This window comes from Ctenopharyngodon idella, chromosome 5 (genome assembly GCF_019924925.1).
Source record: "Ctenopharyngodon idella isolate HZGC_01 chromosome 5, HZGC01, whole genome shotgun sequence".
NCBI lineage: Eukaryota > Metazoa > Chordata > Actinopteri > Cypriniformes > Xenocyprididae > Ctenopharyngodon > Ctenopharyngodon idella.
Window position 1 is genome coordinate 39,402,196 of NC_067224.1, and position 17,623 is coordinate 39,419,818.

A 17,623-nucleotide genomic window follows, 5' to 3' on the forward strand; every position below is an offset into this window, starting at 1 on the left:
CATGCATCACGAACAATGCATTTGAACAGCATTATTATATGCATTAAACAACATTTATTAATCCTGGTTAATTTCTACACACTACTGTGTAAAAGTTTGGGGTCAGAGAGTTTTTTTTTAAAGATATTAATGCTTTTATTCAGCAAGGATGCATTAAATTGATCAAAATTGACAGTAAAAGACATTTATAATGTTACAAAAGATTTCTGCTTGAAATACTGTTCTATCTATTCATCATAGAACTGTTTTCAACATTGATAATAAGAAATGTTTCAAATCAGCAAATCAGAATAGTAGAATGATGTCTAACAGGTTGGAAATATACAGAAATTGAAGTTATCAACCAGTCTGCACTGCATAAATTATAAATATAAATTAATCCTTATTAAAGCTACAAAACTTCTTTAGTCAAGAGCAGTGAGTAATTTTCTCTGTTACCTTTGTTCTTTGATTAACATGAAAGGGTTCGTTCACCCAAAAATTAAAATTCTGTCATTAATTACACACCCTCATGTCGTTCCACACCCGTAAGACCTTCGTTCATCTTCGGAACACAAATTAAGATATTTTTGATGAAATCCGATGGCTCAGTGAGGCCAAAGCCACTGAACCTCTCAAGATCCATAAAGGTACTAAAAACATATTTAAAGCAGGTCATGTGACTACAGTGGTTCTACCTCAATATTATAAAGCGACAAGAATACTTTTTGTGTGCCAAAAAAACAAAATAACGACTTTGCAACAATATCTAGTGATGGCCGATTTCAAAACACTGCTTCATGAAGCTTCTGAGCTTTACGAATCATAAAGGACTATTATAAATCGCACAGTGTGCACCCAGCTTAAGCCAGGATTAGGCCTTATTTCAATTAGGGTTGAAAAGCTTTAAGTAGCTTTTATAAACATACTCAAGATGTTCACCAGTAATGTTTTTTTCTAAAGACAAAATAATGGCTCTGACATATTTTAAGATACGTCATTGCAAGTTACATTCAGTTAAAACAGCTCAAACATGCATTTTAGTCTAGGACTAGCTTAAGCCTTGTCTGTGAAACCGGGGGTAAATGTGCGAATGTCATCGGATGCGGCAACGATCATGATATGACATCACGATCTACAGCGTCTTTTTTATAAGCATGAATTCAACATATAGTAATACATTCAAAATGTAAAAAAATATACAACCTACTCAACATTAATGCAAAAAAAATCATTCTTTTAATTCAGCCAAGAGGTCATGCCGTGACGAATCGACCTTCTACTGGTCGCACATCTTCACGTGATGCGAATTTGCAGGTCAGAGTTCACCAAACGTGAACTTTGGAAAGCAGCGAAATTACAAACGAAAAGTGCAGTGTGACCACACCTTTAAAATGAAAAAAATCACATGCGTTAACGTTGACAGCACTAGTAATAATATTTCACAATATTACGGTTTTTACTCTATTTTCAGGTCTAATAAATGCAGCCATGGTGAGCATAAAGAGACATTCATTGTTAGTTCATGAAACATAATGCATTAAATAATGTTAACCTAATTCTAAAGTGTTACCCATTAACACCCATTCTCTCAAGAGAGACCATTTTACACTTTTTGACCAGAAAGGTCTACCAAAACATGCAAAACAAAGTTAAAGTACCTTACAAAATCTCAAGGGTCAAATATTGCAAAATCGCATTTCACAACACTTCTTGTCAGTAAAGGCTGTTTTGCAGAAGGAAGAGGGGCCCTGATGTCATGATCTTACTGAACATTTTTGTGATAAGACCAACAGTGCTGGCTTGCTTACTTTGGTGTGTATAAAATATCACATAACTGAATTTCCATGACTTATGTGGCAACAGAAGTGACATAATCACTTGAAAAGCCTGAGAACTCTTGTCTTGTGGCTTTTGTCTCAGGGGTCTCCAGCACCTCTGAAGACACGTTTTGCTGCACACAGGACATGTAAGTCATGTTTGTGAGACCTGTGGCTGCACATATGTCTGCGGCGAGATGGCAGGATGGTGTTAGGAAAGAGGGCAGCGTGACTTTAGGGCTAATGAACGAACAACTCAGATCCTCTGCGCTCGCCAACCATGTCTTCTCTGCCACGGTGGGTGGCATGTCTAAAATCTCGACGTCACACCATGTGCAGTCCTCTATCCTCAGAGAATGGATCTTTTCACTCGCCTTGAAAAGAACAGAAAACTGTCAAGAAGTCGAAAAAATACTGGGTAAAAAATTTGGGTAAAACTTTACCACATTAGTTAACATGAACTAACAATGAACAGCAGCCTACTTCGAAAGCATTTTTTAGTCTTAATGTTAAGTTTTACATTTACAAATTTTTTCAAAATAAAAAGTTGTATTTGTTAATATTAGTTAATGCACTGTGTGAACTAACTATTAGTTCACACAGTGACTAACTATTAAAGTCCCCATGAAATCAAAATGTTTTTTGGCTTTTAGTATGAATATGTTAGTCTTACTGTTATCTATTTGGTTAAGTCTGACGTCACGCGGCAGCGCTTCCGGGTCCAAACGCTCTATCTCATACCACAAGAAAACAACAAACGGTGCTAATATACACACACAATGTGGTGTAATACTACCAAAGAATTATAATCATAACCTTTATCTCCATACCAAAATCCTGGATGGCCAGCCAGACAGTGGTTCATCTTTTATAAATCGTTAAAATATTAATGTCTGTGACGCTGTGAGCACAGAGACTGTAAGTATTTTAAAAGAATTTTAAAATGTTAAATGTTTAATATGAATAAATAGCGTTCATAAACGGCTGTCGACATGCCATTCTCAAGTGAAACAACTCGAGGCTTGGACCCAGAAACGGCGTTGCTTACGTCACGACTTAACAAGCAGATAAGCTTCATTTACACGAAAACAGCATTTTGGGGGCTTGAAAACAAACTTTTGAAATCGAGTTTCAAAGTGCGAGTTTTTGAAAACTGTTATCGTCTCCGTGTAAACTACAAAAATACGAATCTCTGAAAACAGCGACGTCATGCGCATACGTACTATGTATTCAGTCTATAGGTGACATCGCCAACTACTGGCCTGGCAGCAGAATGCAGCGTTTTTAATCGTTTTCTTGTTGTCTGTATGTGAAAAATGCAAAGGAAAATGCATTCAAAAGTACATTGTTGTCATGTAAACGTACCCTGAGAAACCCTTTTTCAAAAGTTTGCGTTTTCAGGCCCCCAAAACTCCATTGTGGTGTAAATGGATGGCCAAAACAAAAAAAGTTTTGAAAACGGTGTTGTGTAAACGGCCCCTTAGTGTGAACGCCATTTTAAAAAGCTAAAGAACCTTTTTCCACTATAAAGAACCTTTTGTGGAATGAAAAGATTCCATGAATGTTAAAGGTTCTTCATGGAATCATCAATGCCAATAAAGCAAATCTTAAAATAACACTGACAAAGATTATTAAATGCTGTAAAAAAAATATGTTGCTCTCTGTTAGTTCATGTTAGTTAATACATTAATGTTAACAAATGAGACCTTATTGTAAAGTGTTACCAAAATTCAAGTAAATTATAGATATTTAGGCTACTTTTTTGTATTGAATGATCTATTTTTTTCTCTTAATTTGTCCACCATCTTGGATGATTTTCACACTTTTGTGAGTAAAAGGGCTCAACTAGAACATCACTTTGATCTGTTATGTAACCTGCTCATAAAAACAGCTTAACTAGCCTAAGATGGTTTGCTTGGTTTAAGCGGATTTTCAAGCCTGTTATCTGCTGGTTTAGGTCACATGCTGAAAATTGGCCAAAACCCATCTAAAACCAGCCAAAAAACCCAAAACAAAACAAAACAAAAAAACAAGCATGGCCAGGCCATAAAATACCATCAAACCAACTTTTATGCTGTCAAAATGAATAGAGGCACTGCAGTTACAGTATTGTACAGCATCAATGTAATTAATTACTTCATAAAGATCTTCATCCAGGTCCAGTGCTTTTATGTGCAGAAAGCCGAACGTTTCTTTTGGAAATCCTCTTAGCCTGGAAGCGGTTGGAAAGAAGTCATCAGAATGTCACAGATATGAACTGTAGTCCATCATCTCACAGCTAATATTATAAGACTTACATGCTTCTGTACGACCACAGACAAACGCAACAACCGACCAAAACTAGGAGAGGAATTGAAATCTTGGCCATCAGCAGGTAAACTGTGGAGAGAATTATTATCTCCTATTATAGTTTAACATTATGAAATGGCCTGTCCACACAAAATATAGTTAATATTCACTGTGAATATACATTTTGTATAGAAATAATGTGTTTCTATGGAGCTATTTACACTTCAAAGGTTAAAGTAGTTTTGTAACTTTGCTTTTGTATAACATTTGTCAAATATTGAATTAATATTGAGTCAGATTAGGTGTTTAGTTTTATTTTTTAGCATTAGAAAGTTTTTATCAGCATCCTGTGCTTTTCTGTCTTCTCTATTATAAGCAGAAGGCAGATTTTGTTTAGAAAAGATTTTACAAAAGATTTACTAAAAACATATTTAAAGCAGGTCATGTGAGTTCAGTGGTTCAACCTTAATGTTATAAAGAAACGAGAATACTTTTTGTGCACCAAAAAACAAAATAACGACTTTTCAACAATATCTCGCGATGGCCGATTTCAAAACACTGCTTCTGAGCTTTACGAATCTTTTGTTTCGAATTAGTGATTCAGATCTCCTATCAAATGGCTAAACTGCTGAAATCACGTGACTTTGGCACTCCAAACCACTGATTTGATTCGTAAAGCTCTGAAGCAGTGTTTTAAAATTGGCCATCACTAGATATTGTTGAAAAGTCCTTATTTTGATTTTTTTGGTGCACAAAAAGTATTCTCGTTGCTTTGTAATATTAAGGTAGAACCACTGAACTCACATGAACTGTTTTAAATATGTTTTTAGTACCTTTATGGACCTTGAGAGGTTCAGTGGCTTTGCTCTCAATAGTGGCCTCACTGAGCTTTAAATCACAGAAATAAATTATATTTTAAAATATATTCAAATAGAAAACAGTTGTTTTAAATTGGAATAATATTTCACAATATTACTGTTTTTACTGTATTTTTTTTATCAAATAAATGCAGCCTTGGTGAACACAAACAACTTCCTTCAAAAAACTGTCCAAACTTTTGAACAGTAGTGTACATTTTTACATTTTAAGTTATATAAATTAACATTAGTATATTTATAAATCAACATGAACCTAAATTATTAAATGCTGTAAAAAATATTAATTACACACACACACACACACATATATATATATATCTTCTTTTATGTTCCACAGAAGAAAGTAAGCCACACAGGTTTTGGAACGACATGAGGGTGAGTAAATGATGACACAATTTTCATTTTTTTTTGGGTGAACTATCCCTTTAAGATAGATGTACAACAGTGTAGTTTATAACTTAAAAACACTGTTATATTATAAAACCAGACTCAGACTCGTTTCTGCTAGTGTGAATGTGATCTGATAGCGTTTGAATCAGTATCTGGACTCACAGTTCTTTCTGGTTCTGAAGGTGGCGGTGGTCTCTGGTCCACAGCCTGCAATCGTACATGCTGCCAGGTGAAATGTGTACGGCTGGTCCTCCTCAAGACCGCTGACTGTGAAAGACTTGCTGTGTGGATCGGCGAAGTACTGTTTGAAGGAACCTGCCAGAACAAACAGGAAGGATGCATGTAATCTACAGTAGCGAGGGGAGTGTAACGAACGGGTTAGTAATATAATGCGAGATTAAAATGTATTTTGTCATGCTATTCAATTCCAGTATTTTGGAAAAAAAAAAAAATAGCTGCTTAACCCTATAGAGCGTAAATTTCTGCGGCCAAAACTTTGCTGAAAAACCTGTTGTACAATCATCCGATTGATGGTTTATAGTTTTTAAGCAAGTGAAAGGCCTTAAATATAATTGTAAAAATGTCCCCCTTCAGATCGTGGTTCGCATGTCTTTTTACTGTGAAATCTTTACTGATTTTTTATAAAATAATTTTAAGAATAACTCTTATTTGTTCATCTCTTAATCATCATTGAGCTTTGATCTTAAAACTAAGCATTTAAATATCATCTTACTTAGACATATTATTGGGAGAGTGACAACTGATATTTATATGCATTTTATGTAAGTAGTCTGCTATACTGCTATAAGGATCTTGTTGATTTACATTAAAAGCTATCAGAATTTCATGTCTAAGATTTAAAAAAAAAGAAAGGAAAAAAAAAAAAAGATTTGCCTGACTATTATTTCTTGTCAGATTTTACAGGGTGAAAGAGCTACATGTTACAGAAACTTTATTGGATATTTTCATTCTGATTTAAGCACAACATAACACTTACTGAGATCGTAGCCGGCCTCTGAATCTTCTTGTACCTTAATCACATATTCTTTGATGAATCCAGCGTGACTCGGATCCTCCTCATTGAAACTCCATTTCAGGTTTACAGATGACCAAGTTATGTTTGGGTTAGAGTCCAGTTTAGGGTACTGCGTGGGCTCTTCAGAACACAAAAAATACTATTTATATGTGATATTGCACAATGCAGATGTGAAAATGGTTGATTTCCAAATTTCTCAAATTGAAGATGCCGTTTTGATGCAATATAGCGCCTACTGAACAGTATAAGCACCTGTTTTTTTTGCTTAATGTCCTATAGATATATTGCAGGTGAAGTGTGTGTGTGCACTCTTACCCTGTTCTTTTGAGTATCCGATCTGTTTCTCATGAGGTCGGTGTCCCTCTGAGTTACAGTTGTAGACTGTAAATGTGTATTGAACTCCTGCTGTAAAACCCCCTGTAAAAAAAAAAAAAAAAAAAAAAAAAATTAAAGTGATTTTAAACAATAATTCAACATTTCTAAATTTCTAAAGATGACTTAAAATGATTTAAAATAAGACAAAACAAGCATACAAATAAACAACAAAAAATCAAAAACTGTATTCACCACCAAACAACTGTTTGTTTGTTTGTTTTTGAAGAACCAGGATATACGGGATAGCCTAATTTCAAAAGTGTGATTTCTAGAACTGGCACAGTCATGTAAATTAATCAAATCCATGGGCATTTTTATATCTACACTGTAAAAAATATAGTAGCAACATTTTGGTTTTACAGATTGAACTTAACAACAATATACTGTATATATTCCATTAACTGATATAATGTTAATATACAGTACCAATATATATGATACATACTTTGATTGTTACATATACCTGCAACATTTCAGCCATAAATTAATTATAAATGGTAGCTAGATTATGTTCATTACCCGTCTATCAATTATGTTGTTTATGCTGAAATATAATTAGATAATGATTTGTTTTTTAATAATTTGAATTAGCTTTTATGTTTATATTTTCAGTTTTCATTACACTTTAGTTTTAGTGCTTTTGTCATTTGTTTAGTGCTTTTTAAACTTGGCAAGGCCAATAATGTTAATATACCAACCTACTGAAGTGCTAAAATCTGTTTCGCACCTTTATAATATACTGACAACTAGGGATGCACCGATACCAAGTTTTAAGGACCGAGTACGAGTACCAATACTTTTTTTCTAGTACTCGCCGATACCAATACCGATGTCTATACATTTATTAATTTCTCTCTCTCTCTTTTTTTTTTGGTGATGTTGCAGTTTTCCAAGCACAACACAGTGAGACTAATGAATATAGGACAGCGTCTTTATTATTAGTCTAATGAAAAAAGTAATAATTTTTATGTGCTTGTCACAAACTTAAAGAACAAAAATTTCAGTGTCCAATAAAGTTCAAAGGGCATAATTACATGTAATTGTTGTTATATAATAAGAAATTTACAAACAAATTACAAACAATAAATACTATAGAGATACAAATTAAATAAACTTGTTTTTCAGATACAGTAGGTTTATTTACCATGTATACATTTATTTAACATATTTTGTTGTTTTATTAACATTAATGACAAATATAGGCTACGGTCCCTTTAAGACCGAATCCATGGATACTGACCCATATCCCGTTTTCACCCAAATGTTTACGTCCACTTAAGCCATAACCGACTGTATTTACGTGAGATACTCCACACGATGGACATTTTGACAACTATGTGTGCATTTGACCATTCAGGCGCGAGGAGAACTGATCGCGCGCTAGAGAACTGGGATCGCGCGCAAGAAAGAGAGAGAGAGCGCGCGAGAGGGAACGCTTCTGGTGTGTGTCATTCAGCGCGATTCCGCCTATCCCGCCTTCACTAATCGATAACGAATTGTGACTGAAAGCATGCAGTTCGCAATGTGTGTGTTGTCATCATTAATTTGAAGTATTTCCACTCCCTCGAGGCTGACATTGTTTCTGCTGCTGCCGCCGGTGTCTCTGTGCACGGAAAATTCTGTCAGTTAGGTCACGTGAGGTATCGGTCTTTGGTATCGGGGGTATTTTTACCAGTACGAGTACAAGTCATAGGTACAAGTACATGAGCTTGGTATCGGCCCGATTCCTACTGACAACCACCAAAAAACACAATCAAAGCTCATTAATTATAATCATTTGTAAATTGTTTTAACCGTATATACAGTAGTAAGTGAACTTACCGTCAACTCTAACATTTTTACAGTCTTTTACCATTAAAATCATTATAATTTTTTTACAGTGTAGTTGTGCCAAGCGCTAAAATAATGTGCGGCTAGAAATTGTGTGTAAAAAATGCAAAATCATAATTATGAAAAAGCATCAAATGCTGCCTAGGCTCACTATGTTTTAGAACAGAGCTTTTATATACAGTATACAGTAATGCTGTCACATATCAACACATTAACGGTACTATTTTATTTTGATGTTACTTGTATGTACAGCTTTATACCTGTGTTCAGGTTTAAGGAGGTCTGATTAGCTGGGACTTTTCTCCACTGCAAGATGCAGGGGGGCGCACTACCCAGCATGCACCACTCTACGACGTAATCACATGTGGTGGCTGAGTCCCTCGTCCAGGTGAGCTGAAATCCCTTTTCATTCCCTTGAATCCTCTTCTTCTTCAGTATGCCTGCTGCAGTAGTAACAGTCAGTTATCTCACGTTATACAGAAGCCCCTTTAACATTGAGCATTAAGCTTGTCACCTGTGTATGCTGAAGGAATAGTGATGTGGGATGGTATAGATAAGCCAGACTGAATGACGGCCCTCACGGTGATGTCACACATATGGATATCTAACGGTAGTTCCACTTCCGTCTGCGTGACATTCATGCACACGCTCCCTTGTGGATTTATGTTGCTCACACACACTTCATAGGCTTTAATATATGAGACATTGCCGACCTGAGGAAGAGTGAACCGTGTTGACACACACTGCTTTTTACAGAAAAAAAAAAAAAACTGATATATTTTTAAATACATTTCAAAATATACAAAAATATATTGCTAATATAGCTGCAATGCACTTAAGCCAATAACAATAACTGTACCAAACATGATATAAAGTACCATGCATGGTGACATTTCTTAATAAGTCTGAATAATATTGAATATGTAAACTTACAGGGGTCCACACAAGTGTGACGGTGCGATTGGGATTGTCCCTGATTTGTCTCCACAGATCTATGCTCACTAGAGGCTCTGCAGAACAAAATAACATAACTTTTTGCATTTTCTCGCTGTCCAGAATTCACTGCCACGGTGCTATGGTGTTGTGAGTGGTTGCTACAGCATTGCTGTTCAGTTGCTAAGGTGTTCTTAGTCTTTTTAGTGTGTTGCTGTGCTTTCTAAGGCATTCTGGGTGGTTGCTAGGTGCTTACTTACTTTCCCAAGTCAAAAGCACCTCTTTGATTTTCTGATGTTATTGTGAGGGATCATTGGTCTGCACCACAAACAGTGTGGGATGAATTATGTGCCAAATTTCTAAGTATTAAATTTCTGAAAAATGTCTAACCTTCGGTGTGAGCAACAGAAATAGTCAAGTAAATACAGTATTACTTAGATCGAGGTTTTTCAAATCAAACTTTCTGATAACAAACCCCCGAATATGATGATTCTCTTGAAAAGTACCCCCTTTCTACAACATGTTTATTTTAAAATAATATATATATATATATATATATATATATATATATATTTATCAGGCATAACATTATAACCACCTTCCTAATATTGTGTTGGTCTCACTTTTGCTGCCAAACAGCCCTGACCCCTGGAGGCATGGACTCCACTAGACCCCTGAAGGTGTGCTGTGGTATCTGGCACCAAGATGTCAGCAGCAGATCCTTTAAGTCCTGTAAGTTGCGAGGTGGAGCCTCCATGGATCAGACTTGTTTGTTCAGCACATCCCACAGATGCTTGATTGGATTGAGATCTGGGGAATTTGGAGGCCAAGTCAACACCTCAAAGTCGTTGTTGTGCTCCTCAAACCATTCCTGAACCATTTTGGCTTTGTGGCAAGGCACATTATCCTGCTGAAAGAGGCCACAGCCACCAGGGAATACCGTTTCCATGAAAGGGTGTACATGGTCTGCAACAGTGCTTAGGTAGGTGGTATGTGTCAAAGTAACATCCACATGGATGGCAGGACCCAAGGTTTCCCAGCAGAACATTGCCCAAAGCATCACACTCCCTCCGCCGGCTTGCCTTCTTCCCATAGTGCATCCTGGTGCCATGTGTTCCCCAGGTAAGTGACGCACGCGCACCCGGCCATCCACATGATGTAAAAGAAAACGTGATTCATCAGACCAGGCCACCTTCTTCCATTGCCCCGTGGTCCAGTTCTGATGATCACGTGTCTGCTGTTGGCGCTTTCGGCGGTGGACAGGGGTCAGCATGGGCACCCTGACTGGTCTGCAGCTATGCAGCTCCATACGCAACAAACTGTGTTGCATTGTGTATTCTGACACCCCTTTCTATCAGAATCAGCATTAACTTCTTGAGCAATCTGAGCTACAGTAGCTCATCTGTTGGATCGGACTACACGGGCCAGCCTTCGCTCCCCACGTGAGCCATGACCCTGTCGCCGGTTCACCATTGTTCCTTCCTTGGACCACTTTTGATAGATACTGACCACTGCAGTCCGGGAACACCCCACAAGAGCTGCAGTTTTGGAAATGCTCTAACCCAGTTGTCTAGTCATCACAATTTGGCCCTTGTCAAACTCGGTCAAATCCTTACGCTTGCCCATTTTTCCTGCTTCTAACACATCAACTTTGAGGACAAAATGTTCACTTGCTGCCTAATATATCCCACCCACTAACAGGTGCCGTGATGAAGAGATAATTAGTGTTATTCACTTCACCTGTCAGTGATCATAATGTTATGCCTGATCGGTGTATATATATATGAAATTTTCCGTGGACCATAGTGTGAAAACCCCTTAGTTCTCTATCTATTATTGGTGATTATTTTTCCATGACCTTACCTGTAGTGAATAGCCTTGGTGGTGTCCATCGGCCCCAGTCATTCCCCTGTACTGCACAGCGCCCCCTAGTGGAGTACCGCGTGCTGTGGTTCAGGTGCTGTAGTCTAAATGTGTAATGCTGCACTGAGTCAGATCCATCCTTATCTAATTCCTGTAAGACAACAACACACACGTTCTCAAACACAGGACATGCCTCAGCATTTCTGTTAAGTTCATTTAGTTTATCTGATGTGGCGAGTGTTTTCATGATAACTCTTGTCGTATTTCAGAGGCCACAACATTATTTGGAAACATGAAACAAAAACATGTTGTGCAACAGGAAGAAAAACACTTTAAAGTGATAGTTCACCCAAAAATGTTGCACAATTCATATGGATTTCTTTCACGATCTCTTTTTGAATGCATCAGAGTTTTGGGTGAATAGACAGAACTCTCTCAGATTTCATTAAAAATATCTTTATTTGTGTTCTGAAGATGAACAAAAGTCTTATGGGTTTTTGGAACGACATGAGGGTGAGTAAATGATGACAGAATTTTCATTTTAAGGTCAAATATCCCTTTAATGTGGTGCATTACCTGTATTGTCCCTCCTGGTTCAAGTTCAATCTGGCAAACCAAAAGAAGTCCTTTGAAACTCCCATTCAGCTGTAAGACCACCACTGAATCCAACACACCTGCAGTCACGTCAAGACGCTCAGGGACTGGAAAAACTAATGCGAGATTGAATAGTTAAGAAATTAAAGAGTTCTCCCAAAATGTTGTCATTATTCCCTCTCAAAGCAATGTGAAATTCACTTATTATAAGCTCACTCCCTCTGCAACCTGAGGTAAAGCATCTTGATCTAGAGTACAATGGTGATAGTTCATATGAGGTTTCAACTTACAACCTTTTGTTTATCTGGCCCAGATCTTTAAGCTTGTCCACATCACTGAGCTACATGATCCCTCAATGCTTCAGACTCTGCTGTATGAATTTAAGTCTTCACTTGAAATGGTCCATATTCACCTCTGTCTGTGATATTGAATATGTAGGTCTCGCTCTCTTGCCCCAAACTGTTTGTCACGAGTAAGGTGATTTTGTAGTTGATCTGATGTGGGATGACTTCAAAACTGCAGGATGCAGAATTTGATTTAGGATTACAGCTGACATTCCTGGAGTCACTGAACACAAGGAGAAAATGCAGTTTTATTCAAATTGTAATGAGTCAAAACTAAAATAAGTGTGAATTTGGCCCTGGTGAACACAGTTAAAGGGATCAAAAATCATTTACTCACACTTGTGTCATTTCAAACCTTTATGACTTTCTTATGAACGCAAAAGAAGATATTTTGATCTGTCCTTAAAATGAAAGTCAATGGGGTTCAGTGTTGTTTGGACCCCAAACGCTCTTCAAAATATGTTGAAGTAATGCACTCTTGAAAATAAAGATTCTTTATTGGCATCGATGGTTCCATTAAGAACTTTTAGCATTCATGGAACTTTTCCATTGCATAAAAGGTTCTTTATAGTGGAAAAAACTTCTTTAGATTATCAAAATTTTCTTCACACTAAGAAAATAACGGTTAAGAAAGTTGTTCACTGAAAGGTTCTTTGGGGAGCCAAAAATGGTTCTTCAATGGCATCGCTGCACAAAAAAAAAAAAAAAAAAAAAAATCCCTTCATTTTTTAAGAGAGCACCAGTTTGGAATGATATTAGGGTGAGTTAATGATGTCAGACTTTCTGATCACTGATTAATATTCATAAATGAATTTCTTGTAATGTGTCTATTTTGTCTTTTCTGTCTTTTGCATGTTCTTTTTTAAAGCCTTATTTGGCACGTGTTTCAGTTACGCTTTGAAATATGCTACTGATTAATTTCCCCTGGAAATCACCAGATAACCTTACAAGGACAGAGATAAAACACTGTGAACTTTAGTAGTGATAAAATCAGACTAACCTGATTAGTAATGTGTACTTCCTTCCCTGCTGACCCTGTAGATTAGGAGCTTTTATTTTCCATGAGCAGTTGATGTTTCGCATGTCTTCGGTCTCACATCTGAAGTCCTGAGGTTTATCAGGAGGAACTGAACAAGGTTTAGCAGAAATTAAAATATCTAATCAGAAATCTCCCATCATGCTTAGAAGAAAATGTTTCGGTTTGTAATGGATCACTATCGCATTTTTTTTTTTTTTTTTTTTTTCACAAAACATTGTTTCAAAGCAGCTTGTTTCAATGTTCCAGTTGTCTTTTGTCTATTTAGTGGAAAAATATTTATTTCAAAATATATTTTTATATTATACTTTCAAGTAATATACTGAGGTGAATTAAGTAGTAATAAATATTATGACTAAGTAATAAATAATATAAATGTAATAAATAATTTAAAAAAGTTAGGATCTACTAGCATCTTTGTCATAATTACTGCAGAAATAGTGTAAGAAGCATTTTAGCCTGTACTGTATATGGGACTATTTGAAAATTGTATTGGACAGTTGAACTCACAGATGACAGAGTTCACAACTATACTGTCCATCCTGCAGTAGAAGTTGACACCGTATGTATTTGTGGCTTTGATGTTTTCCACTCTAATGGCTTTGACCTGTGGGCTTATGTTGATGACTTTGTACTCTGTGTTGTTGAAAAACATAGAGGTGATGTTTGTCTCTGTGGAATAAATGCAGCAGAACATCACTGTGGAGCCCTCCCGTAACACCTCATCTTCTGGGAACATTCGGATTTCATCATGAGCCAAGTTCATCTCCCCTACAAGAAAATGAGTAAATATATGAATTAATATGTTTATAGAACCATCCAACCACTCCACAAATTTAAACATGTTCAGAAATTGTCACCACAATGCTATGGCCATGTGATTTGTTGTCAAGGCATTGCTAAGGTGTTTTTGTTTTATTTACGTTTTTACGTTTGAGCTTCCGCAAGAACTAATGAGGTTTATTCTCGTGTTACGCAACATGTTTGAGCTTCTGCAAGAACCAGTGAGGTTTATTCTTGTGTTACGCACCACGTTTGAGCTTCCGCAAGAACCAATGAGGTTCAATTCTCGTATGTTACGCACCGTGTTTGAGTTTCCACAAGAACTAATGAGGTTCATTCGAGTGTTACGCAGCACATTTGAGCTTCCGCAAGAACCAATGAGGTTCATTCTCGTGTGTTACGCAGCACGTTTGAGCTTCAGCAAGAACTAATGAGGTTCATTCGAGTGTTACGCAGCACATTTGAGCTTCCACAAGAACCATTGAGGTTCATTCTCGTGTGTTACGCAGCACATTTGAGCTTCCGCAAGAACCAATGAGGTTCGTTCTCGTGTTACGCAGCACGTTTGAGCTTTAGCAAGAACTAATAAGAACTAATAAGGTTCATTCATGTAAAGTTTTTGTAGATGTAAAGTCATTCTCGAGTGTTACGCAGCACGTTTGAGCTTCAGCAAGAACCGATGAGGTTCATTCTTGTGTTACACAGCACATTTGAGCTTCCACAAGAACCAATGAGGTTCGTTCTCGTGTTACGCAGCACGTTTGAGCTTCAGCAAGAACCAATGAGGTTCATTCTTGTGTTACACAGCACGTTTGAGCTTCAGCAAGAACCAGTGAGGTTTGTTCTCGTGTGTCAAGCAGGTTCGTTTGAGCTTCTGTTTATGTTCACTGATCAATGTTTATATGTGAATGAAAGCCTAAATAAATCTGTTAAAGCAATCGTGTCTCTTCAGAAAATTTGTACTAAACTGTTCAATTCATATTGATATAGTTTTACAATCTCTTTATTAACTTTTTGAAGCGTCAAAGTGGTAGTTGCATAGCTGTCTATGGAGGGACAGAAAGCTCTCAGATTTCATCAAAAATATCTTCATCTGTGTTCCGAAGATGAACTAAAGACTTACGGAACGGCATGAGGGTGAGTAAATGATGACAGAATTTTAATTGTTGGGTGAACTATCCCTTTAACTTCCTCTTTTAACCCATGACTGTCCTGACTTCGAACATGCCTGTTATGTGCCTCTCAACTGTCACTGATGAGTGTGCACTTCTGAGAGCATGTTGGTCAACCAGCCTCAACAACTATACCAGACCAACTTAAACAACCACTTAAAACATTTGGTACAATGATACTTTACAGAGAAAATGCCACAAGGAATGATCTCATAAATGTGAAAGAGCAGCAGAGGAAGATCAAATGCTTATATCATTTACCCGCAAGATTATGAAGACACATGAATTAAACAAATAAAATAATGATGTGCACAGATAAATAATTTATAATAAATACTGTAATATTCCATAAAAAAATAAGAATTTCCATTTTGATTTCATGGTGACCTTTATGTCAAAGAGCATTCCAATATTATATATCACAATTTAATATATATATATAATATATATATATATATATATATATATATATATATATATATATATATATATAATTTATAGAAATATATTTGTGTTTTCTACAGTGAGTGGGATAAAAATATGGTGGTTCAGTGGTTCTTCTGGTTTGGTCTTGCTGAATTTTAGAATTTGCAATTTCGCTGAAACGTTGAATAGAAAAATGAAATGAATGTGCGAATGTCTCAATATTTGGTTTGTGTCTCTTTTGCGTAATTGGCAGCAGATCTTATGTTGTCCTAGACTTTTGGACCCCACTACATTGATCCACCACTTCTTGATAATGCACTTGAAATGAGCTTTAAATGCCTACCATAGTTGGTTTTCCATAAACTCCAAGAGCTGGATGGTGAAGCATCAGAGATGAGTCTTATTCTGACAGAGTGATCTACACAGTTCAGTGGGAGCTGTGAGGTCCAAACCATTGTGTGAACTGTGTCCAGTGGCCCTCTGCTTACATTCATCTGTGAATAGATGGTAAACAATTAGTGCAAAACACAAAAATCAGATCATAATGTGATAGGAGCTGAGGAATTTTATGTTTCACGCACGCTGTCGACAATATCCATGTTTGCTGAGCGTCCAACTTGTATTTCATACGTTTGATTTCTGTGTTCTTTTTTCTGATTCATAGTCCACGCCATCTCCAGTCTCCACATGTCCATGGCCTGAAGTTTAATAATGTTCGGCACAGTATCTGTGGTAAAATTATTTATAGATATAGTAAACCTCTAGGAGAAATGCACGCATACATTACAGAAAAAGAACACTGCGAAGTGTGACCAATGAATTTGAGTATAGAGGCAAAACTTATCATGATTTATTTCTGACCTGAAGAAGAATCCCAGCCTTCAGCATTTTCAAACAGGATGAAAATTAAAAGCATCTTTCTCCAATGAAAAATCATTTTTTTGTAGATGTAAAGTCCTTCAGCATTCTGCTGTGTGATTCTGTGTAGGAGGTGTTATGAACCGTTAAAGTTCTCCTCCTACTGCTGCCTTCCGTTTGAGGTTAAAGAAATAATGAGACATAGATTTATTGCCTGCAGAGTCATAAAGTCAAGATGAAATATATGCTTTGGTGTTATTTTTAATTACATACAGGTTCAGAAATTGTAATGAAAGGTGGAGAAAGGTACACTGATGATAAACCATATATGTGTCATGGTTGTTATACTAAAAATCATGAAGTTTAATCAAACTATGTATTCGTTGTATAAGCACAGAGCTCCACCTACAGGATAGAAATGCTTTTATTAAAACATTTATTTTGCCTATATTTAGGATCTGTAATTCATAGGATGTAATATTCTTGTGTTTTAGTGTTTTGTGTAGAGTTATTTTTATTAAACGTTAATAAATATTTAATACATAAAATATATTCATATATTTAACAATAACATTTATTAAATATTTAATAAATATTTACTAGATTATAAATGTGTAGCTAATTTATAGGCCTACATCTATTTTTGTTCATTTGAATTTTTTTTCCCATCTAATTACAACTTTTTTTCTCTTTTTTTTTTACCTTGTCCCTTTCTATTAAAAAAACAAACAAACAAAAACATGTACCTGTTTTTACTTGACCTCGTTTATTTTGGTTAGACCTAATATAATATATATATATTTCTGTATAAGTACAAGCTGTGGTAATAGTAAATGTTCACTATAGTTTTGTCGGTCGTAAATTTTGGTGTTTGTTCAAAGGTTCTTCACTCACGTCACGAAGCCGCCCACGCTTTCGCCGTGGTCCGTCCCATCTCCAATCCCCCTCCGTCCAGCAGCTTTGCTGAATACATCCCTAGAAAAAGAAGCTGGTGCAACTGCTGCAGCACAACTGATA

General features: G+C 36.4%; 1 protein-coding gene across 4 annotated transcripts; it reads right to left on the minus strand.

Annotated features, from left to right (window-relative positions):
* Nucleotides 1-110: 110 nt before the first annotated feature.
* Nucleotides 111-17,594, minus strand: osmr (oncostatin M receptor). 4 transcript variants are annotated; one of them, XM_051895803.1, is made up of 18 exons: nt 17,501-17,594; nt 16,610-16,772; nt 16,330-16,475; nt 16,092-16,242; nt 13,878-14,138; nt 13,332-13,458; nt 12,400-12,554; nt 11,970-12,103; nt 11,394-11,544; nt 9,531-9,607; nt 9,112-9,310; nt 8,858-9,040; nt 6,708-6,809; nt 6,354-6,512; nt 5,519-5,671; nt 4,097-4,178; nt 3,936-4,011; nt 111-2,173 (listed from the first exon to the last, which is right to left on the minus strand). In XM_051895803.1, exons 2-18 carry the CDS (start codon nt 16,683-16,685, stop codon nt 1,832-1,834), a joined length of 2,574 nt encoding a protein of 857 aa, XP_051751763.1. In that variant the 5' UTR covers nt 16,686-16,772; nt 17,501-17,594; the 3' UTR covers nt 111-1,831. The 4 variants fall into 4 exon arrangements, with proteins under 4 accessions (XP_051751763.1, XP_051751764.1, XP_051751766.1 ...); XM_051895804.1 differs by having other exon boundaries at nt 16,610-16,776; nt 17,501-17,515; XM_051895806.1 differs by lacking the exon at nt 17,501-17,594 and having other exon boundaries at nt 11,970-12,067; nt 16,610-16,794.
* Nucleotides 17,595-17,623: the final 29 nt, after the last annotated feature.